At 42.5% G+C, this 21,166-nt stretch overlaps 2 protein-coding genes across 3 annotated transcripts; both read left to right on the plus strand.

Moving 5' to 3' along the window:
* Nucleotides 1-6,539: 6,539 nt before the first annotated feature.
* On the plus strand, nucleotides 6,540-13,586 carry nsl1 (NSL1 component of MIS12 kinetochore complex). 2 transcript variants are annotated; one of them, XM_070544452.1, is made up of 6 exons: nucleotides 6,540-8,145; nucleotides 10,287-10,359; nucleotides 10,462-10,595; nucleotides 10,896-10,947; nucleotides 13,086-13,153; nucleotides 13,228-13,586. In XM_070544452.1, exons 1-6 carry the CDS (start codon nucleotides 7,957-7,959, stop codon nucleotides 13,480-13,482), a joined length of 771 nt encoding a protein of 256 aa, XP_070400553.1. In that variant the 5' UTR covers nucleotides 6,540-7,956; the 3' UTR covers nucleotides 13,483-13,586. The 2 variants fall into 2 exon arrangements, with proteins under 2 accessions (XP_070400553.1, XP_070400554.1); XM_070544453.1 differs by having other exon boundaries at nucleotides 10,465-10,595.
* Nucleotides 13,587-13,795: 209 nt separating this feature from the next.
* Nucleotides 13,796-19,800, plus strand: batf3 (basic leucine zipper transcription factor, ATF-like 3). Its single transcript, XM_070544455.1, has 4 exons — nucleotides 13,796-14,058; nucleotides 14,139-14,243; nucleotides 15,672-15,716; nucleotides 15,815-19,800. Exons 1-4 carry the CDS (start codon nucleotides 14,002-14,004, stop codon nucleotides 16,115-16,117), a joined length of 510 nt encoding a protein of 169 aa, XP_070400556.1. The 5' UTR covers nucleotides 13,796-14,001; the 3' UTR covers nucleotides 16,118-19,800.
* Nucleotides 19,801-21,166: the final 1,366 nt, after the last annotated feature.

The raw sequence follows: 21,166 nt of genomic DNA on the forward strand, positions 1-21,166 counted from the left end.
GAGTCTGACTCAGTTCAGTGTTCATCCTCCAGCTGACCTTTGCTCCAGCTGTAGAACTCCGGAAAACTCCCAAACTTCTTCTACAAAGGCCACCAGTCTCTACACCGGCCTAAACACACATGAATGGTTAAACTACGTTGTTCAAATGTTTTTACAGAAGCAAACACACGACTGTTTCTTTACACTGCTGAATAATGTGAATATCAATTCTTACAGTACTGAGAGAAGGCTTCAGCCAATGTTTTTCTCTTCCAGACACAATTTCTAATTAATTTGCTGTCTATTTTCCAGTTCTGTTACATTTTTAAGAATAATCTTCACTCCACCAATCAGTCGTTGAAAATCATCCTTTTAGTGCTAAAATGTCCTTTTATTGGTGCCCAAATGAAGCCTTTACACGCCCAACAAATTCATCTACACGAGTGTCTGATGAAGCCACGTTATAAATAAACCTGAAGCAGCTCAAACCATTTGCAGTTAGACCATGTTATTGTTTACATCCAGGTAACACGTTATTGTTTACATCCGGGTAACACTAACTGGAGGGCAAGAACCCGTCCATTACCCAGAGCTGTATCTGCGATTTAAGCAAACAAAATAAAACCTAAAGATTTAGTTCTTACTACTTTAGACTATCTAACACATTTTTGTACAGATGAACAAAAAATAAACATTCCAAAGCTAACGGTGGTTAGCACAATGCTTCCAGATGCGTGTGGAAAAAGCTAGCTAGCTGTGAGCAGCCAGTCTGGACCTCTCACAGCCGAACCAGAGCTCTTCTACGTTTGCTTGTTAATGCTGAACGACCGTCGTGTCACCGCTCGTCTTTGCATTGTGATGGATAGAAGACGGAAGCTGCCGGGCTCTGAGGGTGTGGTGATTGGACACCGGCTGGTCCTCGTTATGGATAACGAGGCCGGGGAGGATAAAAGGGTGACAGCTCTACAGAGATGTGTGCGTAGTCGACCTGTCATTGTGGCATTGGACTTTGGGGGGTGGGGTCGTTCGCAGTCGGTTGGGGCTGCCGGCGACGAGGACGGTTGGACAGGTGTTCAGCGTTCCAGCGCCAGGAGGGAGGGCTTGTCGCCTTCTTTGGATGGCGGGGGCTGGGCGTGGTGGGTGCCGGGACCGCGCCGATGTCTGCCGCCACGAACTCTGGCGGTTGGACTTATGCTGTGAACTTGCCCGCTGTCCTCGCGGGCTGCACCCCGGGGCGTTGGGGGGGGTCACAGCATCTGAGATGGCTAGGTACCGCTGCTTGTGTTACTCATGCTGGACAGCTGGTTTTATGATTGAGTGTGTAATAAAGAGTATCGTTTGATAGGTTGTTGCCTGCTGGTGGTGTTTTCGGGTTCTGTCTGGGGGGCAAGATATTCTGCCCGTGCGCCCACGGAAGCTTACATTACAGTATTAACCGCGGCTCCTCATATTCTGACGAGCAACGTAAACACAAACACGAACATTAGCGGCTGCACGTGTTGCCTCGATTTGATTCCCCCTGCTCGAGATCTGTTTCCGCTCTGAACCATCCACTCACAAAAAATGCGTCTCCTAACCCCTAACAATAACCATAAAACAAACATAAAAATCACACTAGAAAGATTAAGTTCGTACATTATAGTTAAACAAGGCATAGATTTTTGTGAGTGTGCGGTTATGGTTGGGTAAGGGCTATTTTTTGTCAGCGGATGGTTCCATCGCTCATCTAGGCGGAACAAAAACAGACCTCGAAGGGGGAATCAAATCAACGTAACACCAGCTCCAATTCCACAACACATAGCAATTATTGTAACAAGACGGTTACCGTGGGACACAGAACTATAACCAAACCCGCATTGTCACTTTCCCACACCTTTGTTTCTCAGGACTGATCGCCAGCACAGCACTGCGGTAAATATAGCAGGCCGATCAGTTCACCATCTTCGGTCGTAGTCAGATGACGTATCGGGTGCTGCAACGCGTTACATGATGGGATAGCCTAATGTATAAACAATAGAAGCATGGCGGCTTTGTGTGTTCTGAGCTTATAAAACTGCAGAAAATGGTACACTTGTGTTATGTAAAGGACTGCCATGCTAGCTCACACAATTACAAGAAGCAGAAACGTAATGACAATATTTTCTTTCAGTTGCTTGGATAAGAGGTTCTGGACAGGAAATAGGAGAACTATCAACTGGGTCGCAACTGTCGGAAGGAAGAGCAAATACATTTGAAACCGCGTCTCCCCACATGCTTGTTTGCTTGTAGCATTTTCATAAAGGCAAGTAAAACAGTTTGTGTCAGCGATCTTACTGAATGTCCGTTTTTGGGCTATTAAAATTGTTGTTTACGAAGCATGGAGGGCATTTGAAAGCAGAGGTAATTTCCTTAGAAAAGCATTTCTTCTGCTCAACACGTATTATGTTGTTTATTTGTATAATTTATTTTATTAGTCTTTAAAATAACATAATTTGTTCACAACTTTATATGTTTTTGTCTGAAAAATGGCAATTAGAAAAGTATGAGATCTGATGATACTCAGTACTGTTTCTACTAAATATTTTTATGCTGTTAGTGGAGTAATGTTTTTGGACAGCTACTTTTTACTTTTACTTGGTTGTAAATATGTAGAAGTAGTGCAATGCATACTCAAGTGATGTATTTTTGGCAGTAATGAAACGTCTGAACTCATTTTGTTTCCTTTGAGGTTGTAGGGATCTACAATGTTGACTGTAAACAATTTCTGGGAAAAAAAAGTGTCAGTTAGATTTGACCCAGTTCATGTAATTATTTCCTAACTTTGAATATAATGTAATATATAAAATGTGGAACATAAATTAATTAAGCAAAATATGTGCTAAATTTTACCTGTCTCAAAAAATCTTCCACACGTTGTCTCAAAAACTGCATGATCCTTTCTGAGAGAAATGTTCTTATGTTTGTATTTTCTTTTCTTTCTTTTCTGTGTGTGTGTGTGTGTGTGTGTGTGTGTGTGTGTGTGTGTGTGTGTGTGTGTGTGTGTGTGTGTGTGTGTGTGTGTGTGTGTGTGTGTGAATCTGAGGTCTCCTCTGCACCCATATATGATTGGGTGGAGGTGGGATTTGACTCAAATGAAGCGTTTCATTTCCGGGTACAAAGACAGGCTGATGAAAATAATTCAAATTTAAGATGAAATTACAACTTGATAGTGCCAGTGGTAATATTTTATCATGTATTGGGTTGGGCCTACCTTTGCTCTCAAAGGTTTAAAACAGCATGATCCTTTCTGAGAGAAATGTTCTTATGTTTGTCTTTTCTTTTCGTTTCTTTTCTTTTAAACAAAGCCTTTATTAACACCTTAAGACTTCAAAATCTTACATTAATTGAGGGTTTGAGTGATAGTTAGTTATCGCCACCTGGTGGAAAAGACTAAAACCTACAATTTCAGTCTGACTGATGTAAAACCCCAGAATAGAATATAAAAAAATAAATGGCGCTTCCCTTTTTGCTCCCTTGTCTTTTTTCCCAAGGCTCTTTGTCCCATCTGCCTACAGAGCGCTTCTCTGCATTTCCTCTGGAAATCACTATTTTTCAGAAATGGATTTAATTAATTGGTCATTCAACGCGATTGATAAGATTTTTTCTACGATGAGAACGGAGGAGGGGGCTCGCGCTTGCCCTCACGGGGCACACGCAGCGGGATATATGCTCGATTCCTTGAAGAAGTGGAATGTCATCTGTCTCTCTCAGCTGTCCATTGAGGACTTCGAAGATGTGTGGATATTTGGCCTGATGATCACTGGATTTCTTCTGATTGGAGTGGGAGGATATCTGGTTTTCCGAAAAATTGGGATGACGAGAGCGATTGGAGGGCGACCCGCACCCATGGACGGCACCGTCCGGGCGGAGACCTCACAGACTGGGACGTTATTCGAGGTGAATCGCAAGCTAGACAATGTCTTAGCTGTGTTACCGGTGTTAGTGCGCAAAATGGATGTCATCTCGGAGAGGGTCACCGGACGGTGTGGAGATGTTTAATCACCCAAATTGGCTTCACTGGAGGACTTGAATGATCAATACAGACTTTAAGGCAGAGAGGAAAATTATCTCTGCCTGACCCAAACAAAGTCCTGTTATCCAATCTGACGCCATAAGCAGCCTTGGAGTTGCGTGCAACAACCCCCACGATGGAAAGAATGCAGACAGATGCTGTGAAAACCCTACCTACCCCCCCCCGCCTTCAGATTGTGGTCTCTGCAGCGAGGTCATCAAAATGGAGGCACTCAATGTGCTCCGTGCTTTCCCATGACCTCCCACCCACCTGTGGATTCAGTTGGCCGAGCGCCACACGGGCTGCTCCCACTGAGGAAACCAGGATCCCAGCCCCCCCCGCCTCCCCCCTCCCCCCCCCCCCCTTACCGGGTCTCATGTTGTGAACTGTGACGTTCGTGCTTACATGTTGAGGTGGTTTTTTGCATAGTAGAGCTACTCCCTGCTGGGTGTAACTCTGCTCGGCCTTTTTTCCCCTCCCCCAATTCTCCTCATGTAATCCCCTCTACATCTATTATCTAACGGTAGAGCGACTCTTGTTGCGAATGACCACAGTACCAATTCTTCTGTACTGAAACAATTGCCTCTCGGGGATGATTAAAGTTTTTTGATTGATTGATTGATTATTAGAAAAATCTAGCTTACACGAGAGTCAGTTGCCCAAAAATATTTTGAAGGAGGAAGGTGTTATTCACTGATCACCATATTAAATGGAGTAAGAGAAACATCTTTTTTTGTAAATCTGAAAAAATAAAATAAAATCACACATACTACATTAGCACAGCCAAAGTGATTGACAAAAACACACTTGCCTAAAGAAATACATAGAAAATATGTGAGGTATATTAAGGTTAAATATTGTTTGTCTTTGTCAGAAGTTGCTCTTCTATCATCTTGATCAGTCGGCCCGTTCTCCTCTGACCTCCAGCATCAACAAGGCATTTTGGCCCACAGGACCATTGTTGTATGGAGTATAATCAGACTTGTTAATGTATGGAATTAAGTCTGGATTGTGTCTCTCATTATGTGAAATCAATGCTAGGCTCTACAAGGTGTATCCGTGGGTGTGTGTGTGAAACCAAGCCTGTTACCTTCTCTTATGTTTGTGTGTGTGTCTGTGTCCAGGCAGACTTCTAGCCGCCTGAACTGTGATGTCGTAAATTAGTGATGTGCCTTCACTCTGCTGATGTGGTCAAACGATTCATGTTGTGGATATAACCTGTTTTGACCCGAACAGATGTTGGGAGTAAGCATGAATGTTATCTTTTATCCTCTGTGGAGACATATTGTCCAGCTAATGCTGGAGATGACCATTTGATCCTGGGCAGAAGAAAAGGAAGGGGTAATCATGCCACGCCCCCCTCTACTGACCAATGGCTACGAGAGGAGATTATGTAATCCCAAAGGAGAAGAGAGGAAAGCCTGCAGGAGGCGCTGAGAAGAAGAAAAATGTGATCGGATGAAGACTGGGAGAAGAAAAGGTGACATCATGACATCCAAGATTTATGGTCTCTTCGGGCCGTTGGAGAAGTAACAAGAAGAGGAACATGTGACCAGGAAGTCTGAGGTCTGAAGCAGCAAACAAAGAAATGACTGTGAGGGAGGGGGGACAGAGTGAATAAAAGGAAGATATTGGGTCTGTTCAAGAGGAGCTTGATGGGATGAGTGAGAGTCAGTCAGTCATGGACTGAACTTTTTGGAGAAAAGCTTTTGAGAGTTTTTGGGAGGAGAGGGCCTTTGATAGGAAGAGTGTGTGAGGTACAGAGATGGAAAGGAGGAAGCTTTTGCTTAGAGATTTTTGTCTGATAATCTGACCTAGTGTCATTTTTGGAGAGCTTATTCAGCTCAACTTTGCTATAACTCGGTTTATTGGCAAAGAGTTGTTTTACTTTTTAACCCACGTTGTCGGGGTTTCATTTGGATTATTATTCTTTTTCATCTGTGTGAAATAAAACCTAGTTCCTCGGATTCGAGGAACGAAAAAAGGATTTACGAGTGGGGTCTTCTCCTGTCAGTAATCGAGCAAAGGTGAGATGCTGGTTGTAAATGCCATCCCAAGGTGTAATTGATATGAGTGTTTCCTCCATCCTAGGCTACAGGTAAAGTCAGTTGTCTCCTCAGCATAAAAGGAACAGCTGGCAAGGGTCTTAACCTGAAGTGTTCATAAGCTTCATGGACTGGACGTGTGTGTAGGTGTGTTTGCGCCTCCTCTTTGTCTGCTTGGTCAGAATTAGAAGTGTGATGTCTCGATTCTCAAGTGCGGAAGTTGATCACGCCCCTTTTGCACCCTTGATTCGCACTTCATCCAAGTCAGCATCAATGCGGACGTGGGTGAAGTGTATTACCCACAATCCATTGCTGCAGGTGAAAAGGCTCAAGTGATTGTTCTGAAAACATGTATTTTCTAATGAAAGTAGTTCATTTTGGGACAATTAGTTGATGCTCTGAAACTTTTAGATGAAGCAGCAATGAATGCAGATTTATTTCAAATAATTTTTGGGTTGTTTGTTTGAAAGTGAAAGTATCACAGCGACCAGAATCCCGACATGCGTTGCAATCGATGACGCAATGCTCTTTGTCTCAAATCGGCAATTACTTGCACACTATACCATGGACTCGAAGCCTTACTGTGTACTTTCTCCAAGTGCACTTTGCTGAAAACCGCAGGGCGAGTGTTGGGATTGGGCCACAGAGTCCAGGACCTGAGCTGGAACAGGCAGCTGGATGTTTTGGGAGATGTTTCCCTGCTGAAAGTCAGGATGATCTGAGTTTCAACCTCATTTCCCCTCAAGTAGAAATTCAAAAACTGAATGAAGAAATAGTTACTTGGCGTCAGTTGTGTCATCAAAAATGTCCATCAGCATTTGCTGGAGTAGTTCAGTGGTTAAAACATGGTGTAGTTCATGAAGATGAATTGAGGATCAATCCCAGAAAAAACACTTCTACTCTTTTGGACTACATGTGAATTCTTCACAACATTAAATGCTGTAAAACACAATTTCTCAGGGACTTCTACAAGAGCTCAGTCTGTGAAGTTAGGCTGATGAGCACAAGGTTATGATTTCAATCCTTGGCAAAGCAGTTTAGTTTTCAGGCTTCATGTGAATTCTTCACATCCATTACTCTAAAATACATCTTGTATGTGTCTGCTAGAGTAGCTCAGGGGGTAAAACACTGGGTGGGTGTGCACAAGGACCAGGGATCAGTTCCAAGACAAACAGTTTCCATCTTTTAAACTTTATGTGGATTATTCACTACATGAAATGTTTGAAAATAAATAATTTCAGAGTCTGCTAGAATAGCTCAGTCTGTTGAAGCATTAGGCTGATGAGCAGGAGGTGCAGGGTTGAACCCCAGGAATCTGTAAAATGTGTAACTCACACTGTCTGCAGCCAGATGCTTGAGACACGGGTCGTGAAACTTCTACATCCGGCTGGTGGCGGATATGCGCCTGAAACGGGAAGTAAAGGAAGTTAAAAAAGAGAGAAGAATATAAACAAAAAAAAGTAGGAAAATGGAAAAATATAAGAATGGATAGTAGAGATCAAAGAATAATATCAAGATTAAGAATGGGACATACTGGGCTTAATAATACGATGCATCTGATAGGGAAACATCCCACAGGTTTGTGTGGGGTGGGGGGAGAAACAGTGGAACATGTTTTATGTGACTGCATAAAATATGAGGAAAGTAGAGGACAACTCAGGGAGGAATAAAAAAAACATAGACGGTGGAGTGATAAATGTAAAAAAATTGTTAAATGGTGAAGAAAAGTAATATAAGTTGGTTATTGAGTATCTAAAACACAGTGGTTTGTTGAATAGTTTTTTTTTTACGCTCTGACTCATACTCCAGCACAGTAGGTGGCGGAAATGCACCTGGAAGTTAGATGCCACCCGCCAATAAACACGAAGAAGAAGAAGAATATAAACAAAGTTGGCGGTAAAGATGGCGTCGGAGCAGGGTGAAACTTCGTCTGGAAAAAAAGCGACGAAGGAGCACAGAGTTCATGTAACATCAAAGAAATACGTGTCAGAGCTGATTAACGGATATAAGGAGGTTTTAAGAGCCGCTCTGGACGGACAGACGGACGTTTTAGAGGAGACGAAGCGGAGTTTAGTGAACGAGCTGCTGGACGTGAGTGTTTACGCCCTGTTCGTCACGAGCTGGAGGTTTTATACGACTTAAAGACGATAATAAACATGGTTTTATATTCAAGTCATTTATGTTGGTGTATTTGAAAATTCAGCATAAAATCCCGTTTAATAAACATCGTATTTAACCTTTAAATTGTTTTTCTAACGCCACTCTGATTTGTAAACGTTAATTATACAAGAAGCCTGTCATGTCAGCTGATTTAGATTTACAAAAAGCGCAAGAGTCACCCAGCAAAATAAAAATCCTAGTTTCTAGGGTCCAGAAGACATTCCTGCTTATTCCGTTCTAAATGTTAAATAAAAAATCATGTTCGTAATCAAAGTAATTTTGATTTCTGATGGATCTTTTCACGTTTTTAAGATACATGTGAAATCTAGTGGGATGCACATGTCTGACGCATATTAAAGGGACCTTTCAGCCATTGTTTAGTGTGGAAATCGTCACTATTACTAGGGTCGTGATCACAGCATTTGGATTTTATTAGTGAGTATCTGGCCACACGTAGCTCCTAATATCTACTGTCGTGGCCAAAAGTTTTAAGAATGACGCAAATATTAGTTTTCACAAAGTTTGCTGCTGAACTGCTTTTAGATCTTTAAGTTGTTTCTGTGATGTACTGAAACATGATTACAAGCACTTCATATGTTTCAAAGGCTTTTGTCAACAATTACAACAATTTATGCAAAGAGTCAGTATTTTCAGTGTTGGCCCTTCTATAATTCGACTGGGCATGCTCTCAATCTGCTTTTGGACCAAATCCTGACTGACGGCAACCCATTCTTTCATAATCACTTCTTGGAGTTTGTCAGAATTAGTGGGTTTTGTTAATCCACCTGCCTCTTGAGGATTGACCACAAGTTCCCACTGGGAATAAGATCTGGGGTGTTTCCAGGCATGGACGCAGAATTTCAACCTTATGGTCCCCGAGCCACTGAGTTATGACTTTGCCTTATGGCATGGTGCTCCATCGTGCTGGAAGATGCATCGTTCTTCACCAAACTGTTGTTGGATTGTTGGAAGAAGTTGCTGTTGGAGGGTGTGTTGGTACCATTCTTGTTTTTGGGCTAGACTGCGAGTGAACCCACTCCCTTGGATGAGAAGCAACCCCACACATGAATGGCCTCAGGATGCTTTACTGTTACAATGGCACAGGACTGATGGTAGCGCTCACCTTTTCTTCTCCAGAAAAGCCTTTTTCCAGATGCTCCAAACAATCGGAAAGGGGCTTCATCGGAGAGTATGACTTTGCCCCAGTGCTCAGCAGTCCAGAAGATCAATCTTTCCCTGATGTTTTTTGGAGAGAAGTGGCTTCTATACTGCCCTTCTTGACACCAGGCCATCTTCCAAAAGTCTTCGTCTCACTGTGCTGCAGATGCGCTCACACATGCCTGCTGCCATTTCTGATGGCACTCCGATCCCGCAGATGAATCTTCCGTAGGAGACGATTCTGGCGCTCGCTGGACTTTCTTGGACACCCTGAAGCCTTCTTAACAAGAATTGAAGAATTGCACCTCTTTCTTTGAAGTTCTTGATGGTCCTATAAATAGTTGATTTAGGTGCAATCTTAGTAGCCATTTTTATGCAATGCAATGATGGCTGCACGCAGTCACCATGGTTACCAATGGAAGAACAATGATTTCAAGAATCACCCTCCTTTTAACAGGTCAAGTCTGCCATTCTAACCTAATCAGCCTGACATGATGATCTCCAGCCTTATGCTCGTCGACATTCTCACCTGAGTTAACAAAACTATTTCTGAGTCGATCTCAGCAGATCCTTTAATGGAAAGCAATAAAATGCAGTTGATAATAATAATAAAGTTCATTTCCATGGCAAAGAAGGACCATCCAATTCATCTGATCACTCTTCATACCATTCTGGAGTTTATGCAAACTGCTGTTATAGAAGCTTAAGCAGCAACTTTTCCAACTTCCCATATTTGTGTCATTCTCAAATCTTTTTGCCGCGCCTGTATTGTTAATTCACTTTCTGTAGTTTTCCATCAGCCTGTGTTTTCATCCAATAGCCTGCTTTGTTGAATAGTTCCATTGATCAGATTGCTCTCGCGTCCCGTGTGCGTTCTAGTCTAAAGGTTTGGGATCGTTTTGAAATCTGTGCAGAACTTTGAAGCGGCTGTTCAGCTCAACGTGTTGGTGAACGGGCAGACTTGGGAGGAGGCTCCTGATGCTGAAGGTAGCTTTTGTCTTTACTATGATTCACACTGATCACATAATATGTTTAAAACTTACCTCTAAGGGAGTTTTTAATGCAGCATAAAGTGTTTTCCTCCTTCAGCAGAGGATGAGGCTGTTGATCTGGAGAGCATCCTGGATGACACCATCGTAGAGACCACCAGGAAGCGCCGGACTTATCCCAAAAAGATCCTCCCCCATGTGGTCCAGGGCCTCAAGACTGAACGCAAAATCATGGTGGGTTTGGATTTACACATTAGATTTAATCAGCCTGGGTTGTGGGATGATAACGAGCATCCAAAACAAACTAATATCAATAAAAATAACAAAACCAGGTTTCAGTTTGGTGTCTACTCTGACCTAAAACAGTTGGAAGCCTGAATAAAGAGATAGGTCCAAATAAATCCAGTTATTTACCAATAATAGGATTTGTAGGCTTTTATATCATACATTTATAACTTATATTATTAGATCATGTTGTCTGACATCAAATGAAAGCAACAGATTGTGTTGAGAACATCTGTTTTTGTGTTTCAGGGTTTTTACGAGCTTCCCATCAAGCCTGCAGATATAAAATTTCCAGATCCAGGTCTGAATCTGTTTGTTTTCTGAACGCTTTTATCTCTGACTAAACTGCTTCATGGGTCACGTAAGTAGGGCGTGGATCTGTGACACGATAAAACCCACAAAAGCAAAAAAAAATCCACATATTTCTAATTAAGCCACACTGCTGTTTGATTTGATTCCAGTAGAGGGCGCACTTTATCTTTAAATCAGGGATTCCCTATGTGTGGAGCTGCCGCTAGGGGGTGCGCGAGGTGAAAATGTAATGGCTGCGGAGCTCAGAGAAGTCTGTCATATGTCACCATTAGCGTAGCCAGAAACTCATTTGTGGGTGGGCCAAAGAAAAAGTAAGTGGGCCCAATAAATGTAATTCAAAACAAGTATATTTTGCTTGTGTGTGTGTGTGTGTGTGTGTGTGTGTGTGTGTGTGTGTGTGTGTGTGTGTGTGTGTGTGTGTGTGTGTCCTCCGCATGTGCCCTAGCTTCATAATAATAATGCACTCCGAGCTTCAGCACTCTGACCTGCGCACGCTGTTAATAGCAAGATATGTTCCGCACAGCGCGCTGAAGATCTGAAGTTCAGAGTGCGTATGTCAGAGGTCAGACGCGTTCCAGCAGAACCACGGCTCACGGGTGCACATGTGAGCACATCTGGGCTGGGCGGAAGTAATTTTACAACATTGGTTTAAATAGCGCCAAGAACGAGACGCAGTGACTGAAGCGGCTCATGGAGCTGTGCCGCACACACACACACACACACACACACACACACACACACACACACACACACATACATACTGATTCTACAAAAAGTCCTAAATTTCGTCTCCAACATAGAAAACACACCGAATTTCAGACTTTTTACCCAAAATTAGAATTAAACAATTTGATCATAAATGTGTTTTTCACTCTGGCCGTTTAACAGGACCTTTTTTCCGACGCTAAACCAGCTCTCGCTCCTCCTCGGTGCTTCAGTCGCTCCTCCTGTAAAACTTGGCAGCTTTACCTTTTTATAAAAAGAAGAACTGTTTTTGAAGCCGACGTGTGGAAGTTTCACTGTCACTAAAGTTTCACCCTGAAACTCATCAGAACTTTTTGTTCGTCTTTTTCAGAAAACTGAACAGAAAAATGGAGCTGCCGCTCAGAGAGGCGTCAGTAAAGACACGGAGAGGCTCTTTACACCGCTGCCGTCGTGTTGAAATGATATTTTAGTCATTTTACCTTTTTAATCCTCGTTCATATCTTAAAATGATTTTAGTTATTTACATTTGGTCTTAGTTTAACAATAGTTCAAATGTGCTTAAAATGACTGTATTTTTAAAGTAGTTACAGTCCCCTAATTACTAAGTACTTACATGGTAATTACATAGTAAGTGTAATATTGTGTAATTCAAGAGTATAATTGTAATAAAGTGTAATTATTGTGTAAAGCAGTATTTACTGGGAAGCATTAATAAAAATAAAAACTAGAATTGAACCTGTGTTACATGGTAATAACTGTTTAAGAACTCAGAAACAATAATACACTTTAACTTACTATGTAATTACCATGTAAGTACTAAGTAATTAGGGGACTGTAAAAGGAAGCGTTACTAAAGTTCTTGTTTTTACAGAAGCAAACACTCTAGTTGATGTTTTAAGATGAGACTATTGATCCTACAGTAGGAACATTTTGGGGATCAATAAAGTTTCATCTTATCTTTTCAGCCTGAAGCTTCAGTTTTTTATCCAGGAGGATAAATTCGGTGCCGATCAGACTTAAACAATTACAAAGCACAGTTTAAAATAGCATGTCAGCTAACCAAAGTGCCGTACATAAAAAAGCCTCAAGCTCAAACACAACAACAGACAAATAGCAAACACTTGAGGGATAATTAAAGGCGAAGCATAAAAACATGATTAAAAGGACAAACGGAGATATGGCAGGGAAGGGAAAGACTGGATGAAACCCGTTCAAAACTGCATCAATAAAACCAGAAGTGCTAAAAAGTTTTCTTAGGTGCCACTAAAGGAGCAGATGAACCAGAGTTAAACTAAGCGGGGAAAGTAAAACAGCCCTAAGAGGTGCAGACGCGGCCTACTGGAGTAAATTTAGGTTAATTGTGTTTATTTAAACCCTTTAATGATCCAGTTGTTCTGAAAACAACTCATTTCCTGTTTTCAGAGAGCATCATGAGCGACCTGTCCGCCGCTGCTCCTGGGGTGGTCAAACAGGCCATCCAGGTGATAAAGGTAAAACTCTCCTCTGCTTATGTTTCTACGTTTGTCCTGCAGACGCTTCAGCGTCTCCCTGCTTTGTTCTCCAGTCCATCAAAGTTCTACAGAAGCAAACAGAAGGCCTCTGTGAGGTCCTGAGCTCCAAGCCCAGCCCCGCCTCCATGGAGATCCACAGAGAGGTGCTTGGTCCCAACAGCCAATCAAACGCTCCGCCTGCTGCAAACGGAATTGCAGGATTCATGCTTCCGGTTAAAAGGGCCGTAGAGGAAACTGCGTCTGCTGAGGGATACGTCCCTCCGGCCAAAAAACCCGGACGCCGCGTGGGAGACGACGAACCGGAGTGACACTTCCTTTCTCGCGTGGATGCAGAAATAAACTCTTCTTCAGGAACAAACTCATATTTGTACTAATTTACTAAACCTCTAATAAAGTCGTTAACCCAAGAGGAGCTTTTATTTTCCTGATGCGTGTTTATTCGTGACACGTCTGGCATCAAAGGTGTTTAAATCATCCAAGTGTTCAGGACTGAGGAGCTAACGGCTAGGCAGAGTGCACCACAAACTAAAGAGTTTCTTTAATTTCCTAAATATCAGCTATTTATTAATGTTGTTTTACTAATTCCCATAAAATCGTGCTTTTATTGTGAAGGAACATGCAAACCTGGTGTTTCATCTCAAGCTGCTGCAGGGCCACACAAGTTCAAGGTGAAGTTATTTCCTGAGTCATGTGACTTCTGTAAACTGCTGAGGCCACTTCTGTTAAAACGGCAGCGAAATTAAGAAGTGAGAGCACAGCAGATGCAAAACCTGCGCCGCTGCTTCTAGCATCACTGGATCTCCGGGTTTCTTCTCCCAAAGCCAGAGATGTCCCACTGTGATTCCTACCAGCCTGATCAGAAGCAGCTGTGTGGAAGATGGGCGGTAAGGCGGCTCTCAGCATCCTCCCGACTGAAGAGGAGAAAAGCTGCTCTCACCTCTCTGTTTGCTGTTTCTCTGTTTAGTGTTTAGAGGATGAAGGCAGGAGGATGAAGAGGAGGGAGAAGAACAGAGTCGCAGCTCAGAAGAGTCGGAAGAGACAAACTCAGAGAGCCGATCAGCTGCACCAGGTGTTTGTTTTCTCCCTTTAAAGCCTTTTTATCAGCTCAAACAGGAATATCTAAAATATTAGGAGGGTCTGGTTCCTGATCAAGCACGGGGCAACAGTGGAGAGGAACAACTTCCTTTTAACAGGAAGGAACCTCCAGCACAACCAGAACTGGGAGGGGCAGGAGGAGGCAAGCGGCCAGAGGACTCGTCTGATTTCCTGGCAGGAATTTTTACAGGAATATTAGGATTTGTGCGGTAAACCAGCATCTCGCTGTTCTGGGACTAAAGTTCACCAGGAAGTTTCCTAACAAAGGCTCTCCGTTCCCTCAGAGCTTCGCTCTTCAACACGTCCAACACATTACCTCTGGGAATATTCACAAAGTCATCCCAGACGTCTGGATTTCCCATCTTTACGAGGCAGAAATGTGAGAGAGCTTTAGGAGTGGTCGGTTGGGAACTAACTGGGAATAACTGATGGATAAAATGCAAACTGATCACAAACCTCAGATAACATCGACACTTCTGTCTGATTCCAGATGAGTTTTTACCTTTTCCCAGATTTTTGACTCCAGTTCTTCTCAGACCAATCAGACGGACCGGGGCTGCAAAAAGGAACACGTGTTGTCATGGCAACATCAGGGTGCCAAAACTAATGGGCCATTCCCATCTGTACCGGGTCGGCCCGGGCCGGGTAGCCCCAGCCTGGCCCGGTTGATTCCACACATCCTTGTCTTAAGCCCATGTGGGCTGATTCTACCCACCAATCAGAGGCTTGCTCTAATGGAAGGTGTGAGTTTGCTGTCAGCAGTGGGTGTGTTGGCCCTGGTCGGCCTGAAGCAGACCCCCTCGAGAAGAGGGCTGAGAATGAGCCTTGGTTGGCCCGGAAAAATACCAGGCCACCCAGATATGTAAACAACCTACGCTACCCGGCCCGGCCGACCCGGTACAGGTGGGAATGGCCCATAAGATGTCAGCTTAAAACACAACCAGTCCTTTCGTTTGTGCCACTTTGAGAGAAATAACATATTTTATGTGCAAATATTATGTAATTTTAACAAGAATTAAGTGTTTGTGAGTTTTTCACCAACCCGTCTCAAAGTTGTCTCAGATTTCTCCACAAAATAAGTCTTCCTCGTGAACGGCGTTTACAGCTCAGTGAGACGTCAGATCTGACCTGATGGACTCGTGCTGTCCTGCACGCCCACACCGTGTCGGACGGCAGCAGCTGAAATTCACGGGAAGTTTTTTATCTGCAATGACAGAAAAATACCAGTTTATCAGAAATCAGCAAAAATAATCCGGATGTTTTTCTGACATCAAGCAGAATTCTGATGTTCTGTAGTAACACACACACACACATGCACACAAACACGCACACACACATGTACACACACAGACACAGAGGGTAAAACTAAAGTCTTCTGTTCTCCGGGTTATATGTTCTTCAGGCCTGTGAGCTGCTGGAGCAAAGGAACAGGAAGTTGAGGAGAGAGGTGATGAACACACGTTTCTGTTTCTGACCCGTAACAAACATCAGGTGAACGCAGACATGAAGCAGAAGTGGATGGATGGATCCGTGTTCTGTCTCCAGGTGGATTCTCTGTCCGAGGAGCAACACCTGCTGACCGAAGCCCTCAGAGCCCACGAGCCCTTCTGTCCCATCATGCACTGCTCCCTCATCTCGTCCAACCCGCAGGTCGAAAACTCAGCAGCTCGCTCCCTTCGAGAGGAGGACCCAAGCCGTCACCATGGTGAGCAGATCACATCTGGATGTTCCAGCTGTGTGTTCATGACCTCACCTGTAGAGGACGCTGTTCACCAGGGGTCTTGTTCCGGTAGAGCAGGTTATTGTGATGGAGCACCTCCTTCCTGTAAATTAACTATAAAACATTAAATAAATGTTTGACACATTTTCTCAGAATGCTAAGATGATAAAAACTATGATGATGTTTGAATTAACAGCTGATATTTCCCCAAAAAGAATGAAAACATGCAAAAAAGTCTTTGTTACGTGATGTGGACATGAAAGGGTTAATACGTGTTTAATGGTTTATTTATTTAGTCTTTCAACAGCAAAATGTTCCAGAAAATCTCTTTATTCTCATTTACATAATCAGCTGAAAGAACGCGTCACTTCTGAGGGAAATATGGATTTCTGTTGCTCATTTAAGGGAAAATCACCAGAAACGGGCCTGATGGTGGTTTATAAAGACTAACGAGGCAAAATTGTGAATAATCATACAAATCAGTTTAGATAAAGTCACTCAAACGGCTGACTTGTGAAAACACAACTAAAAGTTTCAGTTCTACAAATAATGTTTTTCAATAAAATATATTGACTTCATTATTATATCTAAATAAAAACATCTCTATGTAAAACTACATTTTTCTGTTTATGAAAACTAATCATTTTATTTAAAAAAACTGCTAGTTTGAACAAAGGCACGTTATAAATAAAGAATAAAATCCCAGCAGAAACCAGAATTAACCCTTTGATGCATAATGGTCACTACAGTGGACAGGTACTCAAAATTCTTATTTATTTATTTTTGCTATTAAGCACAGCTGTTGAAGACTTTATTGCATTTGAGCCCCCCCATTTGGACTTCAGCAAGTCAAGCCAACATATTTCATGTTCAGAATGCACGCTGTCCACTGAGGTGGACATGTAATAAACTATTTGTAAATTAACAAAATGTTACAAAAAATATTTGTTGAAATTTGTTTCATTCACACCTAAAGATGAATGAAAAAAATGTTTAAAAATCATGGTTGAAGATTTCATAATTCATGCATCAAAGGGTTGACTACGCAGACGTGATCAAACGTCATTTTATACATTTTCATGAGAGAATCTAGAAGTCAGAACCACAAAGATGAGTAAAGAAACCCTGAAGCAGTGCTGCTTAGTTTGTAAATGAAACATTCCCGGAACTCAAATAGTGACGTCAAACCAAAGTTCACTCTCCGCTTCGCGCTCCGGGAGACCCATGGATCTCTACGGCTTGGAACTCCTCCATCCTCCACACGTCTATTGGGTCAGATCTGTGGCCCCTCACACTCCTATAGAGAAACCTCACATATACAAGCACACAGGTACTCACATGGTGCTCTCAAAAGGATGGACTTGGGCATTTGCAACACATCACCTGTGTGGAGGCTGTGGTCGGCACTAAACACACGAAGAATAATACTACTAATAATAATTATTACTTTATATATTCTCGTGTTGGTGCAGCGGTATTCTGGTCTTGTTGTATTTTTGTGTCTGTTCTCTCTCTCTCTCTCTCTCTCTCTCTCTCTCTCTCTTTCTCTCTCTCTCTTCTGCGGGTCTAGAAGCCGATTCTTGGTCATCATTTACTGATTATTTTTGTGAACCCCCTCCTCCACATCTTCCTTCTCTCTCACACACTTCCATCTCCGTGTCCGTTGGGATTTTAGACAACTGAACTATTTCTAATAAAGTTTGTGAATCAGACGTGGCATCACAGCAGAAGCTGTAACGCTCCACCTGCAAGGCTCGTCTTCAGCATTCAGACGTCTTGGTTCACAGCCAGACAAGACACGGTTCTGGTCACCGGAGAGAGCGGTGACTCAGAACCAACAAGTGACTCCGAACCAGAGTCCGATTCTTAGAAGTTATGAGACATTAGGGCGAAACTAAACTAAAAATCACAGAAAAGACAAATGATGACGGGAGAAGGAAGGAAATGTGTCGGATCAGCGGTACCGGGAACCCAGCGTTCATCATCCTGCATCATCTCTGGTTCTGGTTCTGACTCATTGATTTAAACCATCTGTAGTGTGATTTTGGGTCCGACAAGTCTGGTTCTACTTGCGGGCCTATACGGGTCAGAACCAAGAAGCTGTTTGTTGATGCAGCTTGGCTCTGGACTCACGTAAGCCTCATTTACTGGTTCCCAACCCGAGAGCCACAATTACTGCCCCTGAGTGCACACCGGGAGAGTCTCATCCGTTTCTGCGGGTCAGCCGGATCCCCACCCCAGCATCAGCATAAACGGGTCGTGCTGAGAAACAGGGAAGTTTTGTACTTTTCCTACTTAAAGCTGTGATGTAATCAGCTTGGATGTGATGCTCCAATTCCCAGATTCCAGAGAATTTCATGGAGGAGGGGACAGGGCAGCAGGAACGCTTCCTGGGAACAAGACAAAAGGAAGAAAATGTGGAAAATGTGTCCTTGATAAAATCATGATTGTTATTAAATGTATTTAAACATTTCCAGTTTCTTCTGAAGTTCTGTTCAGTTGGGAAAGTTCTTAGTTTGGAATTTCTTCTTATTCATTAAAACTATTTAAAAACTTGATTTTTTTTTCTAACTTTCTTTGTTACTTTTTCAAACCTATTTTTATCTTTATTTTTACTCTTTGTACAAACTTTTGAAACAGTTTTTACTAATTTCTAAATAAAATCTTTGCAGTTTTAATTTAATTCAGTTGATCTGATCAAACTCCAGCCAATGGCACAAATATAAGTCCTATTCAGGCTAATTAATCACAATAATTTAATTCAATTCAAGTTTATTTATAAAGCGCCACATCAGGACTCCAGTACAGGTCAGGTCGTTAAGCCAATCAGTAAAATGTTTCCTATATAAGGAACCCAGCAGGTTGCATCGAGTCACTGACTAGTGTCAGAGTCTTTACAGCAATCCTCATACTAAGCAAGCATGCAGCGACAGTGGAGAGGAAAACTCCCTTTTAACAAGAAGAAACCTCCAGAGGATCCTGGCTCAGTATAAGCAGCCATCCATCATGACTCACTGGGGATGGAGAAGAATAAATGCAACAGAATTTTAACTATAAAGTTATTATAAAGCGTCGGCCCAAGATGGGCAAGCGGCCCACCAGGACGGTGCCAGAAGGCCATCCCACCCCTGAGTGGAGCTACTGCAGCTTCTGGAGGAGCAGCAGCTCTACTTCAAGAAGAGTGTCTCAGCTTACAGCAGCCAATCAGGGGAAGGGTGGGCGTGGCCATCTCCAACTTGTTTACAAAATACAGACAGCCCTGAAACAGCTCATTCTGGATGGAACTGAAACTGTCAAGCATAAGACTGATGAGATTGCATCACGTGAGAGGGATTTAGTGCAAAGAACATGTTTTATAGACAATAGAAGTGTTATAGTTTAAGTTATGTCTGCTTTAAGTGAAATAAAGAACCAGAGAAACCAGACAGGTGGACAAAGGAATGAGCTTAAATATGATGAGGATCAGCTGGAGGAGCAAGAAGGAAATCATCAAAATGGTGTGAGACGAAGCAGCAAAAGTTTAGATTGCTGTGAAGTTTCGTCCTGAAGCAAAACATTCATCATCAGAGGGAGAAAGCCCTGCAGCACAAACGTTTGTGTGGTCACACCTGGACTTCTGTGGCTTTCCACTGAACGGAAAAGGAATTTCCTCAAGTTTTCCCAGGGAAGCGTTTAAAGGCTCCAGCTGCTGCTGAAGTACAGAGTTTTAAGTGTGTGTGTGTGTGAGCAGGTACCAGGATGTGTTATTTATTACCACCAGTAATAATATTAATAATGAAGGAATTCTCTAGTTGCCCTTGGAACGCTGATGACTGACAGAAACAACAGAAAATCTCCACCCCAGAAGCGTTTCAGCGATCAGCTGTGACCTTTGACCCCCCAAACAGGAAGTTACCACCACAGATTTCATCATCAGGAAGCTTGACTCCACTTGTGATCCAATGACATCAGTTTCCCCCTGAATCAGGTGAACGCCACGCTGTTTTCCACCCCCCCCCCCCCCCCCCCCCCCCCCCGCCCACAGTGGACTCTGACCCGTACGGTAGCACAGAGACCTGCCCTGATTGGCTCAGGCCACACAGGTTATTGATTTAAAGATGCAACAAACAAAATAACAAACTCAAATCAGGACAGGAAACTGGGATGACTTCCAGGAACGAGCTCATGACCCCGAGCTGATCCGCATTCAAGATGAAGAAACCTCCACTTCCTCTTCCTGTTTTCACCTAAATCTATTTCTGGGAAGAGCTTGTTAAACGGAAAAAAAACCCATTCAAAGACAAAACACACAAGCAGCATGTTTCATCAACATTATTAACACGTTCTTAACAAAAAGAGCATTTATTTCATCATTAGTGTTTTTAGTAACTTCACTGGTAGAACTAGCTTCTCTGGTATCGCTTCACTAGACCTAGTGGCTTAAGGTGGTATAACACTTGTCGGTATAAAGTGTTTTTTCTAAAATATCAGTAATCATTTATTGTTGCTACTCTTTCAAAATAAAGTACAGCTATGACAAAACGTATTTCTTCAAAAACAATCAAATTTGTAGAAATTGTTTTCACTTACAACAAACACGACCACAAACCAACAACAGAATTATCGCAAATAAAATGAACATTTTTAATTTTCACATTCAAACCACATTATTTGAGATGTACAGACAGAAAAACTTACACTAATGTGTGTTATATATTAACAATGTGTTTAATAGGGGTGTGCATTGGCGAGAATATGGCGATACGGTATTGATCACAATACACAGAAGACGATACGATATGTTGTGATACTAAAACCAGACGATATTTACAGCTATCAAGACTGAATTTAACTGAAGGACAACTCACAGACAACAGCCCAAACTGTCTCATGCTTAACATGATCTAGAGGGAAGGAAATTTCACTTAAGGAAACAATAAAGGAGCTAAGAATTGCTGTCAGCTAGTGGGCGGAGTTAGAATTGCACTACACAAACTACAGTAAAGGTTTGCATGTAAAGTCTCAATTAAAACAAATGCACTGCTTTTTAAGATGCATTATGTAAGAATGAAGTAAGAATGACATCCTGTGGTCAACTTTGGGTACTGCACTCCATTTTCAAAACACACATGTGACTCACAGTGTTTCTCAATTCCAAGGAACCTCGCCGTGATGTCTTGGCCCCGCCCCGGTTGCCT

Source organism: Nothobranchius furzeri, chromosome 2, assembly GCF_043380555.1.
Source record: "Nothobranchius furzeri strain GRZ-AD chromosome 2, NfurGRZ-RIMD1, whole genome shotgun sequence".
In the NCBI taxonomy this organism is placed as follows: Eukaryota; Metazoa; Chordata; class Actinopteri; order Cyprinodontiformes; family Nothobranchiidae; genus Nothobranchius; species Nothobranchius furzeri.

Excerpts from the sequence above, each read along its gene's own strand:
- nsl1 (XM_070544452.1), top strand. The coding sequence starts at position 7,957 with ATGGCGTCGGAGCAGGGTGAAACTTCGTCTGGAAAAAAAGCGACGAAG. Across the intron at positions 8,146-10,286 it reads TAGTGAACGAGCTGCTGGAC|AACTTTGAAGCGGCTGTTCA; the intron begins GTGAGTGTTTAC and ends AAATCTGTGCAG. Across the intron at positions 10,596-10,895 it reads AGACTGAACGCAAAATCATG|GGTTTTTACGAGCTTCCCAT; the intron begins GTGGGTTTGGAT and ends TTTGTGTTTCAG.
- batf3 (XM_070544455.1), top strand. The coding sequence starts at position 14,002 with ATGTCCCACTGTGATTCCTACCAGCCTGATCAGAAGCAGCTGTGTGGA. Across the intron at positions 14,244-15,671 it reads GAGCCGATCAGCTGCACCAG|GCCTGTGAGCTGCTGGAGCA; the intron begins GTGTTTGTTTTC and ends TATGTTCTTCAG. Across the intron at positions 15,717-15,814 it reads ACAGGAAGTTGAGGAGAGAG|GTGGATTCTCTGTCCGAGGA; the intron begins GTGATGAACACA and ends TTCTGTCTCCAG.